General features: G+C 36.7%; 1 protein-coding gene and 1 long non-coding RNA gene across 6 annotated transcripts; one reads left to right on the top strand and one right to left on the bottom strand.

Annotated features, from left to right (window-relative positions):
- The first annotated feature begins 101 nt into the window (after nt 1–101).
- On the top strand, nt 102–10,094 carry LOC148960254 (uncharacterized). 4 transcript variants are annotated; one of them, XR_016143797.1, is made up of 4 exons: nt 102–2,197; nt 2,881–2,967; nt 3,595–3,719; nt 4,690–10,094. It is a non-coding gene; the product is annotated as an uncharacterized LOC148960254 (long non-coding RNA). The 4 variants fall into 4 exon arrangements; XR_016143798.1 differs by having other exon boundaries at nt 4,520–10,094; XR_016143796.1 differs by having other exon boundaries at nt 3,949–10,094.
- LOC135689961 (neuropeptide Y receptor type 1) lies at nt 6,502–17,423 on the bottom strand. 2 transcript variants are annotated; one of them, XM_065207331.2, is made up of 4 exons: nt 16,971–17,423; nt 12,595–13,026; nt 10,574–10,912; nt 6,502–8,712 (listed from the first exon to the last, which is right to left on the bottom strand). In XM_065207331.2, the coding sequence occupies exons 2-4, from the start codon at nt 12,999–13,001 to the stop codon at nt 8,376–8,378; spliced, it is 1,083 nt and encodes a 360-aa protein (XP_065063403.2). In that variant the 5' UTR covers nt 13,002–13,026; nt 16,971–17,423; the 3' UTR covers nt 6,502–8,375. The 2 variants fall into 2 exon arrangements, with proteins under 2 accessions (XP_065063403.2, XP_065063402.2); XM_065207330.2 differs by having other exon boundaries at nt 6,503–8,712; nt 12,595–13,029; nt 16,971–17,421.
- Between the last annotated feature and the right edge of the window lie 1,107 nt (nt 17,424–18,530).

The following is an 18,530-nucleotide window of genomic DNA, read 5'->3' as shown; positions in this document are numbered from 1 at the left end:
CTTTCAATCAAGAACATCGAGAGCGGAGAAGCGCCTGAACTTTTGTTGATAATCTTTGTATTGTATTATATTTTTTTGCTACCTTTCTCCCGAAGGTACTTTTAGGACACTGAGAGGCTATGCTTATCGAGCAATGTCCTGGTTCTTCCTCTCGATGTGACCACACCTCGTGATTCCTACGCCTGGAATTACAGAAAGCTGGCGATTTCCTCATTCTGAGAGAATATTTGGTTATTTCAGCGCCCTGACCCCTGAGCCATCTTCATACCCTAAGGCTACGTTCACACTGCTCCTTATTCGTTTCGCTCCGTTTTCGTTGAAGAAAACACTGTCCGTTCACACTTGTCCGTTTTTAAATTAATACGATTTGAATACGGTAAATGTTCACACTGCTCCAACAAAAACGCTGTTTGTGACCTCCTTTTTGAAAACAGGCGCTCACGAAACCTCAACAAGTTGGCGTTATTATGAATGAAATTGAAAAAAAGCAAACGTGGATAAATTTGTTGTAACAGCTACCAGGCTATTGTGAATACTCAATTCTCAAAATTTTAGAGATTTGGTGTTCTAGAAAGCAAGTATTTTGTTGCCATTGTTAATGTATTCAAATGTCTCCGTTTTTTATGTTCACACTGAAAACGGAGCGTATTCAATACGCACCGTATTCGAAAGTGACCGTTTTTATTTGTGTTTTCAAACGACTCCGTTTTCAATGCAGAGTAGTGTGAACGCAAGGCAAAAACGGATTAGTTTGACTCCGTTTTCATTTGAAATTGGAGTAGTGTGAACGGGCTCTGAATCTTATGCCACGCCCTAACCATGGTCCCCTGGCCCCCTGGCCCCCTGGCCCCCTGGCCCCCTTAGAAACAGCACTGAATTTGTTTCCTGTGATAAAAGGTTTTCGATGCTTAACGCGCTTTGTTTTATTTCCACTGAAAGTGTTTCGAGTTTGCGAATTCAATGCAATTCAGCAACCTCTTGCTAGTGCAACCTAAAAATGCAGCTAAATTGGCATTATGACAGCGCAAGGCAGCGCAACAAGCGTATGAATATAGGAAAATATTTAGTCGATATCATACAGCATAATTAACTTGATTGCAGCAGGTTAACAAGAGAGGACAATGTTGTCCTAAATAACGCGCCGTTAAATTAGTTGTTGTCATGCAATTTTCTATTAATCGATTAAGACAAGAATTTTGAATTGGGCGAAGAAGTATTTTTAAGAAGAGTAGAGCTATCTAATTGTAACTGTCGATCATGGTTTTTTTAGAGTCGCCGTAAAAAATTTGAAGCTAGCAAGGGTGGTGAGGTCTCTCGGAAGATTATTCCATATACGAGCTCCCCGGTTTAGGTGCATTTTGTCACCCCATTTTCTGTTTTTGTTATAAACTTAGCAATTTGCTCGTTGGCGTGTATCATAATCCTACTTTCTTTCGTTTGTAATAAAATCATTGTGAAAAGTTTCATGTAAGATATTGTAACGGGTACGATGCGTGAAACAGATTATTTTGAATTCAAACAGGCCACTCATTTTAAGGAAGTTTGCTGCCTTGTGTTGCTTGGGCGTGGAATATCTCTGCTTTTGAAAACGGAGTTTATTTTTATCCTGCTTCCGAAAGTTACGTCTTCTGAATAACGCCTACGTGTTGCTTTATCGCATCGTCGCGATGGTAACAACGAAAACAGTTTGCCTTCCTCCCAAATTATACCTTCCATTCCCCAACTCGCTTACCGAAATTTGAATCCCAGAAGGTATGCCATCGGGAAACCTTTCTTAATTTGATGGTAAAAATGGTTCAATATTGTAGGGTGTTGTTATAGCCAATGATTAAAATATTTTCTTTTTCAACAAAGAAGCTGTTTTAGTTGATAGAATGGTAGCAATATAGATTTGTTACTCGCTGCAGAAAGCAAAGAAAGTTAGAATTGTGAGAATACAGGCCTTTTTGAAGCTATAGTCACAAATGGTCTGTTTTTCAAGTCGTTTACCTAACAGAAAACATTTTCTTCCATTAATGAGTGGTTCTTTTTAACCATAGGTTTTGCGGTGCGATAAGAAAGTTAAGTAACTGCGTGGCTGTTGTTACACAACAATCCTAGAATGGCTGAACCACAGCGTGTCAAAGCAGTGTTACCCTTTGCACTGGAGTTGCATGGAAGGATCGATTCGATGCCTCGGTTTTTGTTCTCTGCTTAAGTATGTTACAGTGTTAAGCCTGGTTTCCATATCATCGTAAGCGTCCCAGCAGCATCGCCGATCCTCTGCTGGGACACGTCCCCGTCGCTTACGACGATATGGAAACCAGGCTTTACTGCTCTATTGAGCTCTAATTTATCGCTGGATGCCAAATTAAACATGCACTGATTAGAACGCATCACGTTTTACAATATGCTATTGTTAAATTCACCCAATGGGAATTAAAGGGACCACGGAACATTCCAATCCTAGGGACATTTAATCTCATTTCACCTTTTTTCGTGGCAGCCCCTCAAGTAATAAAAGTCGATTAACTACATAAGAAGTGAATACTAAAGAATAGGTCCAAAATAGTTCATGTATAATTTAGGGACATTTCATCTCATTTTACCTTTTTATTCGTGGTAGCCCCTCAAATAATAAACTTTGATTAAATACATAACAAGTAAATATTAAAGTCCAAAATAGCTCATGTATAATTAAACACAATTCAATCAACAATCAAGTATAAAAATAAAAAAAGACTAGGAATAAATAAGTTAAAATATATAAGCTTATAAAAAACAGTTAACAATAGAATTGAAATCAATTTAAGAATATCTTTGTAATTTTTTGAGTTGACAAGAAACGTCTTGACAATGACAAGAAATGTTTGTATTGAGTTGTTGTTTTCAATTCGTTAGGTAGCGAGTTCCAGATTGCTGTTTCTCTGTACGCCATACAGTTTAAGCCATGCTTCAAACTAAGTTTTGGTGGCCTAATATTTGGAGGTGAGTTGCGTAAGTTTCTAATGGTCGCTGAAGGAAACTATTGCAGAAAGATTTCATAGATAAAGAAGTTGCAGTCAATAAACCAGGTCTGCAGTCTCATTACGAAGCATTTCCTTATTACTGCGCACATTAAATTGCCAAAGATGTGTTGTCGAAGCTGCCTTTGAAGACTGAAGGGCACTGTTCATGCACCTGTAACCTTTTTTTAGAGTCTATTTTTACAGAAGTTGTTTTTGCTACATCTTTATCCAGAGCATGTTAGACTTTTATCGCCTGTGTACATCGTGATTTTAATGTAAACAGCATGTTGTTGATATTAGGTAAGAAAATAAAGAACCTTAAGATTGCCAATGGGGTACCCCCCATCTTATATTCTTTATTGATGGAGGATCCCATTTTAATTTGCAGCATTGTTGCCGGTCATTTACATATAATTTAAACCGCTGACTGAAGTTCGGTGTTTCCGTAAACTTTATGCACCTGTTATATTCTCTTCCAAAAAGCGTGTACCGCTCTGCCTATATTTTATGGAATCGAGCGTTTTATGAAATTTTCATCAATTCTGATGGATGTATCATTTCATTAGACTTTCAAAGTTGCATTTAACGGTTGCTCTTTTTCTCTCAGCTTTGCAATTTCACTTTTACGCAATGCTGAAGAAATGCATGTTCCCAGAAAAATAGAGGAAAAACTCCAATCAAGAGTTTACGGCATCGTCTTACTTTTTATTATTACGGAAAAAATGTTCTAAGGTAAGGAAAATATTCTTACAGTTATTAGATTTTCCGAGTGCATGCTAATAATTGGGTGAGATATGGCCAATCAAAGATGTGAAGTTTGTTGACGGATTGCTTTTATTTTGGCCTGGTTTATAATGTTAGGAACAGAGGTCAAACCTATGCTTATGTAGATATATCTCAGCCAATTCTTAACACATTTTTATTGATTTTGAACGTATAGAGGTATTCTGTGCTCTTTCAGGTTATGCAGTCCGAATTCAAAAGTTCTAAGAAAGGTTTTTTGTAATGTTATCACTTGAGAACTCTATATCTTTAAACGTCGCTACGAAATGGCTTGATTTCATTACAAATAGACTCCGATGTATAAAAGAGGTCTATCATATCCTTTTTACTAATTTGTTGGTTACGATCGTTTCTTTTGTTATGAATGGGTCAGTATATGGATATGATATCTAAAGAAATGAGGTTATCTGCTGTACTAATGCTTAATTTATATCTAATACGTTATATCGATCGATAGAAATTGAGATCGTTTACAAGTTATTCATTTTATCGATATTGTTCAAAGTCAGTGCCGTTCATTTCAAGCAAGATATAGCTTATGAGTCTAAAGAGATTTGCCATCGAACTTTCTAAAGAGATTTGCCTAGTCGAGAGATAAATAAGAATGTTGAAGGATAACATTGATCTTATTGTTACATGGCATAATATTGGTATTATTCTTAAAAGAAGCATAAAATGGTATGTGCGCTTGAAGGGGAATAGTCTGGCAAGTTGACGTTTGCTAAGCTTTTTCATTCGTTTGCTTTCAGTAGCACTAAAGCCAATAACGACAGCAAAGAAGTTGTTCCTTGTATGCGAAAAAAGGGTTCCAGCTCCAATACACGACTTTGAGAATAACTTTGACCAAATTTTTTACCCTGCATAACTCTCTAATGCATGTGAAGAATCAACTCTAGAAAAACATTTTGCTGCATTCTAGATATAAAATGGCTCACAATCATTGCACTCGGACATTTACAAAAGGACCTTTGCACCTCTCAACAAAACAACTCGAGGCGTTGACCTGGACTTATTACTTTCTGTTTGTGAATGTAAAATGTCTGCAACAGAAGAGATAATTCAAATGCGGTCACTGAATGCGGTATTTATCCCTTTCCAGAAATAAAGGTGCGTTTCAGTAAGCTGACCAAAAGTTACGAATAAAATTATGCTTGCCCGTTCACATCCGTAAATTTTTCATTGCAAATAGCTCGTTGATAGAAAATAAAAATTAACATCATCAAATATCATATTGATAAAAAGTTTTCCTTGCACACAGCAGAGTATGCTCTGATTTTTCATTACACTCTCTTTTTTTCAATAACTTGAGGCTCGAGTGTTTTTAATGAATCAACCGCATGATAAAAATCGTCTATGAGACCCGTTTTGCATAACGTTTTTAGTAGCACTGCTGATTAGCTTATAAGATATGCTCGGATTTGATAACATGAGAGCAAATAGAGTTCTCAAGTGTGACGTCACAAAAGAATATTTTTAGAATTTTCGAATTTTGACTACACACCATAAAATACTCCCATATATACAAAATCAGTTAAATCTTTCAAAAATGGGGTGAGCTATGACCAATAGAAAATTTGAATTTTGCTAACGGATTACTGTTATTTTGGCTCAGTTCATAAAGTTATGAACAAATTACAGAAGTTTGATAGGGCCAGAGCTTTGCTCATCTGGTTATCTATCAGCCAATTCGTAATACTTTTAACTGATTTTGCAGATTTAGAGGTATTATATAATGCTCTTTCAGGCTATGGAAAAATTTTTAAAAATTCTAAAAACATATTTTTGTGACGTCATCACTTAACAACTCTATGGTAAAAGTATATTGACATCTGTCTTCTAAACGTTTAATCTAAGGCAGGTTGTGCTCTGACGCTTTTACTTTTGGCAAATAGTAGCCTGCACGCAGAAAAAAACTGCGCGCAGGCTAGGCAAATAGAGGTTCGTTGTTCTTATTAAGTGTCTTATTATGAAGAAAGAGCGTTTGCGGCATTGACATGTGAAAGCCAGCCCCAAATAACCGCACACGAGTTAAATCATTGAGAGCTTCTTCAAAATCGACCAGAAAATTTATTGCACCATCAGAACAGTCATACTCTAGATTTTCGTGTTATCTTTCCTGGATTCCATTAACAGTGCGTTATTGTAGACTGGGCAAACAAGCAAGCAAACTAGCAGTCAGGGTTGTGGCAACTGTAAGATGATGTGGACCTGCGGCTTGTGCCCAAGGAATGATACTAGAACGAATACCCTGGACACGCGTTTACCCCGGCGGGCTCAGTCAGTTAGTCCAATGTATACCATATGTAATCTTGAAAGTAGAAACTAGACCCTTATCTCTGATTTTGGGTTGCATGGAATGTACCCTTTTCTCTGACTTACCAAAATTGTGTAACCATTTTCACTGAAAGTATTCAAGGTGAACATACTTTTGAAACCAATTCATGTAAGAGCCATTCAATTTCTTAAACTTATGCCGAAAGGCATATTAAAGAACAGAATTCATTTAATTTTATATTAACAACGATCCGTTATGTTTCTTGATATAAATTATGGCTACTTACATCTACTTGCATTATCAACCTAGCTAGTTATAGTCGGTGCTTCGTTAATAGTCCCCCCCCCCCCCACACGGATTCCGTTTGGCAATAGCCAAATTTAGCACAAGAAGACAAAGAGCCATTGAGTTTGCTGTTTGTAGGTTGAAATGCTTCATTATTTCAACACATACATTACAAAATTATATAAAAAGTGCTATTTCTTAAAGCAATTGAAAGTGACCATTGGCTAACCTCTAAATATGGTATCTAAATACGGCTGTTATATTGTAGAATGGTTAACATACTAAGATTAAATGTGTACAGGTCTCTCGTAAATAGCTGCATGCTGTACCCTTGGCAACAGGGCAACATCTCTTGATTCCTCTTCTCCTCTTTTCTATTTCCACGCCCTAGAATTTATGTGGCTCTGGTCCTAGGGTACAGCATAGATTCCGTATAGTAAAAGTTGTATACGCATTTGGTGCAAAATACAGGACGGTTTTTGTTGCTGCTCCCAGTTTCACCCTAAATGGAATCATCAGGCAACTTGATGAGATCATCAGTCAACAGTGGCCCAATGATCACATTAAGCGTCGTTCTCGTAGTTGCAACTTACCACCTTCCTGTTCTTTACACCAAAAGCGAATTCTTAACATTAACATTTTACTTTGAAGCAGTTTCTATCTAAAAATGCAGTAGAAAGCAGTTTTGCCTCCCAGCGTATGTAACAGTAAAATGGTAAAAAATACTAACATTTTAATTACGTAACATAGTAATGAAATTCCAGATATTGATAAAATATATATAAAATGGATGTTAACAGTTTCAAAAAGAGTGAACCAAGAACAAGAGGTCATTGCAGCGAATGTCCAAATTTTGTGTCATTGAAGTGCTTTGTAGGAGATCTAAAGGCCAACCCAAGCAGTCTCATAGCCCATGGCGGGGAAGGTGGCGGGGGGGGGGGGGTCGAAAACAACTCTAATAGCAGGGTGTACAGGCGTTTATATTAGAACATTTTTGCAGATCACGCCCATAAGAATTCGGGAAAACGTCCATTTTTATAAATGTATTGGAAGTATGCTTTGCTGTCATTTCTACGTGCCATCTTTGTCAAAAACATTAACAGTCAATAGTTTTCGGTGGCTGGCTCTCTTCATTTCACAACTGGCAATTTGCTTCACAATTCACATTTTATATCATGAAGCGGGTCATGTGAGGAAACCGAAGCCGATTTTTCAAAACCTCAAGCAAACATTTAATGTAATATATTATACTCCAAAGTTGAGACGAAGTCCTTTCAAGTACGAGGAAAATCTGCGAAATCCTTTACAATTTTTTCGGTATCTAGTTTTTTAAAGATTTTGGCACAAGACTTTGGAGAGTCGCTTGTCCAAAAATTGATCAAAGTCAGTATTCTCATTTATTGAAACTGGATGCATGATTTTAAGTTTATGAAACGCACAAGCATTTATTTGTACTAAAGTTAATTCTGACTAATTCTGAAATAATTCTTGAAGAAGTTATCCACAAAGTCATTTGACCAAATGTCACTACACCACCGACCCCAGCCTACCATTAGACAAGCAATACATTGAGAATGCCTATGATAAAACTCAGGTTTACGACTATATAAACTCAATTATCTTATAAAAAATTTATGAAACATTTTTTTAGCTGAATTTGAAAGATTTTCTGCTTGTAACAGACTGCATTACCGCTGCCATATTAAACAGGGGCATCTACAAAGCACTTACGTATGTCCAAATTGCATTAATAACCTTGACCCTTTATTTTCCCCTTCACAGTCCCTCCCGTGCATTTTGTATGGGCGAGTCCTGTACGAATAATACCATACCTTTTGCGTACACCTTTCTTAGAGGTTTTGTGTTGTGCTAAAGAAAGAAAGAGGCTGCTCTCATAAACATTTTCCAATGCACAATTGTAAGAAGTAGAAAATGGTTTGTCTCGGTACTACCCCTAACCCTTAGCTCAACACATATGCCCTCCTCTCCTTTGAAAGTACATACAATGAAGATCCCCCCCCCCCTTAAGCTAAGAGCTAACACAGCTAGGCGCTACTGTTGATGTTGACATCCGTCATCTCGTATGCTTTGCTATTTACCCCAGTGGCTGATGTTGAAATCGAGGAGCGATCCCTGCTCAAAGTGAACTTTTCAAAGCAGCAGCAACACAGCTCTTTCACATCACAACGGAAATCCTTATCCACTACGCTGTACAGGACAGCGTTGAATGACGCATGAAATAGCAAGATTATAGCAATCATTTGTAGAATATCCCATTTTTTCGTAAATTCATGGTAGTTGTTGCCAAGATCCAGATATCCGAAAAAAATTTGATTTGGTAGGGCCAGAACAGCAAATCCTATAACAATGGCTAGAAGAATCCTGTAAATGAAAATGAAAATGTAATGAGGATGAAATACTATAATATAAAATAATGACACTGACAATGGTAGTAAAAGAAATATAATAAAAGACAATGATCACGGAATAGTGGGATTGTACATTTTCATTCCTCACCACCACCCACGCTTTCTAATTCGCCACCCTTCCCTCCACCGCTGCGCTGCATTCACACCATTCCACAGCAACCAATCCGACACCACTATAGCCTCTTTTAAATGTATAAAACTTTATTCCCTTTACTTTTGCTCTGATAAAGCCCCGCATACCGGGGTGAAATATTAGCCTTCACTGATTTACGTGTATTTGTTGTTGTTCATTCTCGTCGCATTGCGGTGTTTCTCATTTGCTACATTTTTATCTACATAAAGCCAGGGATATCATTGCAAGTTATAGCATTATTTTTTGGAAGAAGGAGGTCTCTAATTATCTGTGAGTCTGTAATAAAAGAGAGCACCAAAGTTACACTTCTTTGAATAAATTTAGACGAAATATTAAGTTTTCAATCTTATGTTGTTAGCCTCTGCAACAAGCCAGACAAAAACTTACAGCTCTAAATCGTATATCAATGTTCATGGATGCACCTCAACTAGCTCTAAAAACGAACTCATTCATTATGTCTCATTTTAGTTATGGTCTATTTGTATGGATAATCCATGGTAGAAAAATAAATGATTAGCACCTCCAATTTTGATCAGTTATTAGCTAAAACAAAATCAGTGTCTATTCATCATATAAATTTACAGCTCCCTGATCGAGATATATGAAACTGTCATTAATTTGGATCCACCATCAACTGTAGATGTTTGATTTTTATACTAGAAACCTAAAATATAAAATTTTGAGAAAACAGTGACATTTTTTTTCTGTGCAAGAGCAACATTATATGGCAAAGAGACCTTTAGATTTATTGGCATAAAATATGACAAAAGCTACCTAATGAAATTAATGAGTCCCAATCACAACATATTTTTTAACAAATCATGAAATTTTTAGAGAAATTTGAGTGCAGCTGTAGATTGTGTAAAACATTTATTGTACATTAAGGCTTATATGAATAATTGTTTTTAATATTCATTGTAAATAGTTGGCTCAAATTAGCTTGATGCTATATCTCGTTGCCAACTTTAAATAAATTAATGATTATTATTTATAATATCTATCATGTAAAGAAATTCTTTACGTTTTCAGCAAAATTAATGGACTGAGTTAAGTTATGAGATGTAGAGAGGGATTGTGTATGTGGAGAGGGGGTTGTGTGATAGCTCTGTTATCTGGGGACTACGATTTAATCTGTTATAGATTACTGTACCTCAAATTGTAATATTCTATTTGTTAAAGCAAATGAATCAAGTGCTCTGCGAGTGGTATAGTCCATATTTTAAGAAAATCTAATTCAGAATTCGCAAGAATGGTAATCTCAGATTTGAATCCTTTATAAAGACTTTCTGATAAATGGCCTTTTGTAGTAATGACGGTTTGAGGCTAGAACAAATTTTTGAGAGCATATATCCAAATTCAGACATTGCATCATTCTAATGCATCAGAATTGCGAAAAAGCTCTAGATATATGCAAACAGTTTTAAAGCCTTTAAAAATATGATTTTGAGTAGAAATTTTCAAATCTTTTGAATCAGACACTTGACACAATGTTGATTAGAATAGAATCTCAAATGATCTATTATACTTTTTACCTTTACGCTGTCTCATACAGAAAACTTTTGCAAAATCTATATTGCTAGAACAATTTTCAAACGTTGTCACCGCATTGGCCTATTTTGTCTAATTCTTTAATTGCTACACGAGTAAAGGATCTTTTTCAAATTGTGAATAAAAATAGTACCTCACTGATTTTTTCTGCTCATTTTCACGCTCTTGCATGTTTTGTGTTTGTAAGCCGAGCATCTGTCGACTTTTGATCACCGCTATGACTTTATAATTGCAGAAGCCAATGATACACAACGGCAACACGTATTCCATGAGAAGAAGGAAAACAGCATTGGCACGGATTTGTGTTAAATTCATTTTTTTATAGCAGTGAATGTCACCATCTCTTGTGTCCAATGAAATAGTTTCTGGAATGTACACGGCAAAAGAAACGACCCAGACGATCAATAGGCTGACACAGATTCTCCTTTTTGACCATTTTCTAACGCTAAAATCGTGTGATATGGACTTGAACCTGAGAGAAAAAGCTGCATATCTTAATAAAGTATTGCCTAAATCAGGGAAATGGCACTCGAAAAACATCTAAATGGAAAAGGGGGAAATGTTAAAGGTATATCACTTGTATGAACATAAGTTCGTGAAACATAGCAATTTTGAACTAAATCTCTGAATTTTTCGGGAGATGAATCATGCCCGTCTTGCAGACATGCACTAGCCCCAGTTTCAGGGTCATTGCACTTGCGCATTATCACTTGAAGCCTTAGCAGGAAATTCAAGAATTGTGTGGTCGCAGATAGAACAGCTGTGCGAATACTGTTATTAATGCGCATGTGCTATGACCCCGCAACACTGATTGGTTTAAGAGACGGCATTGTTTCGAAACCAAGGACTGATAGTTTCGTCTCCCGAACAATGAAGAAAAAACAGGTATGATTTAAGAAACAAAGAAAATGTATAGTTACCAACATTTAGTACAACCGTATATTGAACTTATACAATAATTTTTATTGGTCAGGAAATATGGGATAAATTTGCCAAATGATACGAAAATGAAAAGTCATTTCCAGCTTTCACAAAAAGTGAAATTAGAAAACCTTCCCCCTGCCATTGCAGATTATGTAAAAATTATGTCGCTGGTGTGGGATGTTTATAGGGGTCTTATAAAGTATTATTTAATAGAGTTTTTGTAGTATTTATAGTATGGCAGACACCAGCCTGTTTATTGAACTTGATAACTATCACTAGCTATGCATCAGCCAACTATATCGGAAATGCACAAAACATACATAGTAGTTTACTGTTTGTAACACAACATTGCAAAATTCTATTGTCAATAGGAGTTTCTGTTATTCTATGAAGCAAACAACAATTGCTTTAATATACAAAGGACCATTTGTGCTTCACCTCATCAAAGGTCAGATCAGCGGTTCATCTGTTCTCTGTTCTTCTCCACGCTTATAAGAACACTTGGCTCCCGTTTCAGCCTGGCATTTCTTATTTTTTCGCATAAATTCAACCTAACGGGTTTCTTATTTTTCAATAGAATTTCCTTTGCGAATTGGTGTCCGGACATTGCTAGCATAAGGCTGTTTTGCTTGTAGCTTACTGCTTTTCTGTTACCATTCTTTCATACTTCAATTTTTGCTGGTTTTTTATTTCTTGAGTTTTGTCGAATTGGGCTTCCCTTATTTCTAACGGTGTTCATATCTCAGCCTGATGTTCCTTATAAAGGTTGTTCTCATGAAAAGGCGTGTAGCTATTTATTAAATGCCAGGGGTAATAAAAATTTAAACATGCCAACTACTTCTGAACTAACCGATGAAAAAAATATAACTTCCTTTATTGAATCTTAAAAAAAACAGTTTAAAAAACCCAACATTTCTCTTTTGTTTTGTGATCAAACGATCCAACGTTTCACTCAACATTTTCACGCACAGATCGAAAAAGGAATGGGTCGAAAGTTGCGCTAAAGGCTGCACAGTTTTGCGACATTTCGATCCAAAAACGAAAGGCAACCACCACCTTCTGTATTTTTTTCTCTTCAGATAGGTCTGCCTCTTATTATTTACAGTATATATATCGAATTATGTACTTGCAATGCAACGGATTTCTTACATTTATGATTACATACAAAAAGCACAATTCACCCGCTAAGACCCTGTAATATATTTTATTTTAAATGATTCGATGACTCACCTCTCTATGGCGATAACAACAACAGTTCCAATTGATGCCATGTAAGGTGCTTTTCTTAAAAGTCTTTTGAAGGTACACATTGGCAAACGATCATGCATTTCAGCTTCATAGAGTTCGTTTGGAATAAGAACGAAGATGTTGCATGAATACAGAAAATCGACCAATGCCAGATGGGCTATTAGCAGTTTGAATGCTCCAACGTTGACCTTTTTGTATATCTTCTTTAACGTTACAAGGACAACACAGCTATTGCCAATCAAACTTAACAAGAAACTGATTATGTAGAGGATGATTCTTGCTTTGGCGAATGATGTGATTGGCGATGGTCCCTCACAGTCTTCGTGCATTGACATGTTCCCCGTGCAGTTGACATCGTAGTCAAAAAACAAGTCTCCTTCATCCTCCATTGCAAAGTACTGTCTTTATGATTGACTGCTGAAAAAATACGTCAATAAAACCTTTACTAATAACAACCACTATATACTGATAATGACTTTGATAATGAAATTGATGGCAATGATATGTTGGTTATAATAATGATTGGGTTTTGATAATATGGTGATAAAAATTGACGATGATAATAACGAGCCAGTAGTGTTTAGGCAGCTACGTCGATACTCGGAGCATATCATTTTAATTGTGGCCAAGAGATATCTTTAATTTCAGAAATCAACAAATCTGCAACATAAATTGGCTTAGATATCACCAGTGAAAGTTCCAAAGTCTACATAGAGTTAATGATGTTTTTGCTTCATTCATGGATTTTCGATCCAAGAGTAACAAGCAGCGATTTCATCGTTGAGGAGTTTTACTCATTAAACCCCAAAAAACACATGTCAGGGTATAGGGCAAAAAACGCCAAAAACAGGTTTTTCGTGAATAACTCAAAAACGAAAATGGGTCTCGAAACGGGGTTTGCGGGTGGTCATAGAGCTAGTGGGGGCGCACCTTTTGCAAAAAACGACATTCGGATTGGGCGTGGCACTTACGTCACAGTGACGTCAGAAGAGGCGATTTTGGCACTTTATGACCGATTTTCAAACTAATGGGGCAAAAAAGTGACAAGAGGTACATACGCCCAAACCGGCTCAAACTATGCCAAATTTAGTGTGGTGATGGAGGACTTTGGTTTCCACGGGGGTACCACCTTTCTGTTCCGAGGGCACAAACCGAGTGGCACTGGTGCCGAAAAGTGCCAAAAATACACTCTGGACCGTGACTTTTGAACCAAAAACGGGACAATGGAAAGGCTGCCTTCGTTACAACTCAGACAGTTCAGATTATACTGTAGACTTCGAGGCGTATATCACTCTAACAAAACAGCGTACCAGGTATTATAAAACAATAGCAATTTCATGGATTTTGGGGTATTTTTTAAAATACAAAAGGGTTTTTGTCAAAGACGTAACGAACTGTTTCTTCACAGGACAGTTTCTTTGATCTTTCAGATAACGTGATCAAGATTTGAAGGTTCAAGAATTATAATGGCTTGATCAATCTACCTGTCTTTATCAGTATATAACTTAGAAATGTGAACGAGAAGTTTGCTCTCGACAGGTGAACAATAGCTTCTTATTTATTTTTCACAAAATTTGGCCTAATTATCCTGTTGGTTAAGCCATTAATTCTGTGGTCAGGGACACGTGAACGTTATGGAGAGAGGTAGACCGCAGTCAACACCATGTATCCTTTTAAAAAGCCTTTGTTTTTTATCTCTGCTGCACAATGTTAGATTAAGGACCATCTTTAAAGGATCCGGTTTGTAATATAAACGCCTTGAAAACATTGAAGATAAGACGTGGATCGAAATCGACAAAAAAGACCCTTGTTGACATCCTTTTTCATAAGTGGAACCTTTCTGATCCCTTCTGTTCCAAAACTGATTCTTTTGTTACCCTTTTTCATGCCGTAAACAGGGTTTTTTAATTCTTCTTTCAACTTTACCATCAACCAAAAACAAAGGTGAATAATGCAATGGTAATATTTAAGGGTTATGATTTTTCTTTCCCTAATGCTTATTCTTTATAATGCTTCTACCTTTGCTTATACATTAGACTCCCGTTATAGTGACACCAAAATTTGCAAAATTGGGAGGCTGTAGCAGTAAGCGGAGAGTGACTGTTTACAGAGCTAAATAGAACAGTTCAGCGTATAGTTGATTTTGGCATTTTTGCACATTCTTATCGAGGAGCACAAAAATGGCACTAAGTAATAATACCTAGATGATTTGCCTCAAATAATGGCAACAATTTATTAGAATGAGCGACACGTAACGTTTGTATTAGGGTACCACGTACCTTGCCCAAGCTATTTGTGACATACCACAAAGTGCCAATAGCCAGATTTGCCAAATAATGGCACAATATTTCAACCTTCAACTTGAGCAAGTTTTGCAAATTTCATTTGAACACATTTGCATAGTTTATGCTAAAATAGTCGTTGACCATTTGATTTTTGAAAATTCCTTGCTGGAAACTAAGCATTTCGCTACATAGAGGCAATATAATTTTAATATCGATCATGCTTGCACAGCAGACACAGACACGCGATTCTACAGCCCACTATTCCCCCGAGAAAACATTTTTCCACAGACATTTACTTGAAGCCTTTTTCCCATTTTATCCACATACGAACTTTTCAAGGCAACACAGCTGATTATCATTTTGTTGCAATTCTGTCCCTAAACTGCTAACTAACTCCAGAAATTAGTTTGTGTCGATGTTTTTCCAGCGTAGGTGTATGTTGTTTCGAAGCCCGCAAGACACAATGCCATTACCTTAAAAAGCACGCATCCCTAGCAATACCTTCCTTTGTCGTAAGTCTGTCAAGTCTTCTCGAGTAGATTAATATATGTCAGTCAGGTTCACTCAATTTACTCAAGACGAGAATTTTTCAATTTTTCCCTGCTTTATTATCAACCTTGACATGCAGGTGGTAAGATGTATCCAAAGGAACTACCGGCATATTCCTGATGATGTCCTCAAAACACACACAGTGTCCTCCCCAATCTCTTCTTTGGCTTGCTCTGCAGGATACGCGGTCTTTGTATCTGCTGGTTTGTGATCCGAGCTCATTTTTGCAGGGCAGTTGCTACCAATCATGCTCAAAGAAAAGGGGGTCCAGATTCCATTTAGTAAGTGGGTGGGAAACGGACCACGTTTAGTCATCGTCGCCTCTAGGTCGCAAAAATTGGGACAGGAATCAGCACCTCTAGATGGCAAAATTGCTACGTTCTTGAAGCAGATTTTTTGTTAAGAGGGAGTACCATTATTTTAAAAAGGGGATTAAAAGAGAAAGCTCCTATATTAACCCCTACTTCTTCTCTCATTAATTTTCCAAAGTTCCTTGTAACTTAGTCTACAATTCGTGTTCTATAATTACTCTAGGCAGTGCTTGTGTCAAGTCACAACATCCTTGGAATATCTCAGTTGGATTTGTTCTATTAGGGTGTCACAGGTCACCCCGATCAACATTTCTATGTACTGATTAAGCCCCCCACATAGCCCCATAGGCATAATCTTGTCACAGGCAAGTTGATTGAGAAAGGTCTTATCCCCTTCGCCGTTGTTTTCTTTATTAATAGAAATTGATGTGCTTCTAATAATTGCAGTTATATCTAGAATATTGGAGCTTCGTACCATCTAGAGAAAGATTTATGTTATTGGCTTCCATTCTAGATCTAGCTACAATTATCTAAACCCCAGGACAGACAAAGTTCAATTCAATGTGGAATATGAAACATTGACCCTTCAATAGCAGATTCCCGTTTACAAGAGCAGCTTCAAACTATCTACTGTCCACGTCAGTTGAGATAAACGTAATTTGACAGTATACAATAAAATACACTGCAGTCATAAGTAGATCAGGCTTGATCAAGCATTTACAAGGTCGTGGAGAATTCTTCACACAAAGAGCCAGCGCTGGTTCTTGAATATAGCTTTTGACATCAATTGACAAGGGGTAGCTCAAGATTAATACTGGAAATATTTTTGCGAAAAAAGTAAACCATTTTATTATAACGTCATTTTATTAACGCTCCAAGAAGATCTTTGATAGAGTAGCCTATGATAGAGACTCTCCATTACTAATAGCATATTTTTGGCTAATATACTCCTTTTTGTTATATTAAAAAGGCGAAGTTTAACCCAATCTCAAAAAGTTCCCAGGAGGCTGGAGCCCCAAAGCCTCTATCTACGTAGCTGGCACCACACCAAATGTCCAAGCTGGCACTTGGCAAAATGGACGTAGCTGGCACTTCATGATTCGGGCAACATGTTGTCAATTGTTTGTTTTAAATTAGAATCAAATTGGTTGACGCTTTATTTTAATACAAAGATATTTTTTCTAAGAATCAAATAGCATATGCATTTACTCACATGTCTTTCTTGAACTTCAGCTGGATAACGAACAGCAGAGTGACACTCGTATTCATGGACGGGAATAAATATTATAGAAATAGCAACAGGAAACCATAAAACCAGCCTATCACCGGAGAGAAACCCGGAAGTGTTGCCAAAGAAGGAAGTATTACTGCCCTAATAAGATATTTAGTAGTTGTTTCGATTGCGGACGTTGGTTCGTACTTTCGAGTTTGGCTGACTTGTCAGGAAATACGTCATCTCCTTGGGTTGGGTACTCTTAACCAAGTGGATCAAAACAAAAGATGTATCTGAGCCACTGATACATTCACGCCTTGGTGTCAAAAATAGGAGGTCTTGAGTCAGTTACCCCTATATAGGAAACGTCCAAGGGAAGTCACTCAAACTTTTTATATACGTGGAGGTCTATCAGCAATTATCAAAATCCACCTAATAGTATCCAAAAAAATCTAACAGACCAAAAATTGTCAGCTAAAAAGTGTTGATAAGATCCTTAAATATTAAAATACAGCACCTTGTTGTTGAGCACATAAGATACCATGTACAAAATCTAATAAAATATGACAGGTTAGATACTTTATACAAATTGAAGAATGGACTCTCTACCCAGAGAGCCTCAAAAATAAATTCACTCCCAGGTCGAATATTTCGAAATATAACACAAGAAAAATTGATGATTTCGGAATTCCTCGGCTTCGTCTTGAATACATCTTTTGGATACCAGGGAGCAAATACCTGGAACGAGATCCCAAAACAAATACGAGATTCTGCCTCATTGAGCTCCTTTAAAGATTAAAGGATTAAAGGATATAAAGATTAAGATTAAAGGAGTTCTTGAGGTAGAGCGACGCAAACACGACCCCTTGGAAGAGCAGCTTTAGTTATTTTTTTAGTTAATTTGTTAAAAAGCTGATAGGATATCGTGTTTAAATAACAGTAAATAAATAAATAAATAAATAAACCACTAGTCATAGTAATTTAGACTGTTCCCTATAACAAGTAGTTTAAACACATTTTGTCTTTTATTTCTGTTTTTTGCTATTGTTATATGGTAATTGAGCTCATAAGAATCGAAAAGGTATATTGTTGGTATGTTGGTAAAAAATTGTTAGATCAGGTACCCAGAAAAACCAAATTACAAGTGTAGTGTATTAGGCATAAACTTTTATGTTTCACTAGCCTTATATGTCGATACAAAATATCAGTACTCGTTAAATTTATTGATTCATTTTAAAATTCTTGCTTATAACATTAGATTCTTGTCTTCGAATTGCTTTGTACCTGACTCTCTTTCGCATTACTATTCAGTGCAAAACTTTTCGTGGTATCATTGTTGTGTATACAGTATTCTCCCCAATTAATCGACACTCTAAAAGGCGGACACCTCTGATTAGCGGACAAATTTTTTTCCCCGATCTTTTTCTGGTCAAAGTCTCATAACTTTCTAAAAAGCGGACACTTGATTAGCGGACACTCTCATTGACGGACAGTATATTTTGCACAAAATAGTCAATTTGGCTTTCTTTCCTTTCCAACTAGCGGACAGTTCAAAAAAGG

This window comes from Rhopilema esculentum, chromosome 5 (genome assembly GCF_057945365.1).
Source record: "Rhopilema esculentum isolate cy_ngs chromosome 5, ASM5794536v1, whole genome shotgun sequence".
NCBI lineage: Eukaryota > Metazoa > Cnidaria > Scyphozoa > Rhizostomeae > Rhizostomatidae > Rhopilema > Rhopilema esculentum.
The sequence above is the reverse complement of the archived record's forward strand: the minus strand, read 5'-3'. Positions and strand labels throughout refer to the sequence as shown.

What these genes read in the sequence shown, in the direction of transcription:
- LOC135689961 (XM_065207331.2), bottom strand. Translation starts at nt 13,001, where the DNA reads ATGGAGGATGAAGGAGACTTGTTTTTTGACTACGATGTCAACTGCACG. An exon ending in GTTGTTATCGCCATAGAGAG is followed by an intron (nt 10,913 to 12,594) that starts GTGAGTCATCGA and finishes TTTTTCTCTCAG; the next exon opens with GTTCAAGTCCATATCACACG. An exon ending in GAGCAGAAAAAATCAGTGAG is followed by an intron (nt 8,713 to 10,573) that starts GTACTATTTTTA and finishes TTTCATTTACAG; the next exon opens with GATTCTTCTAGCCATTGTTA.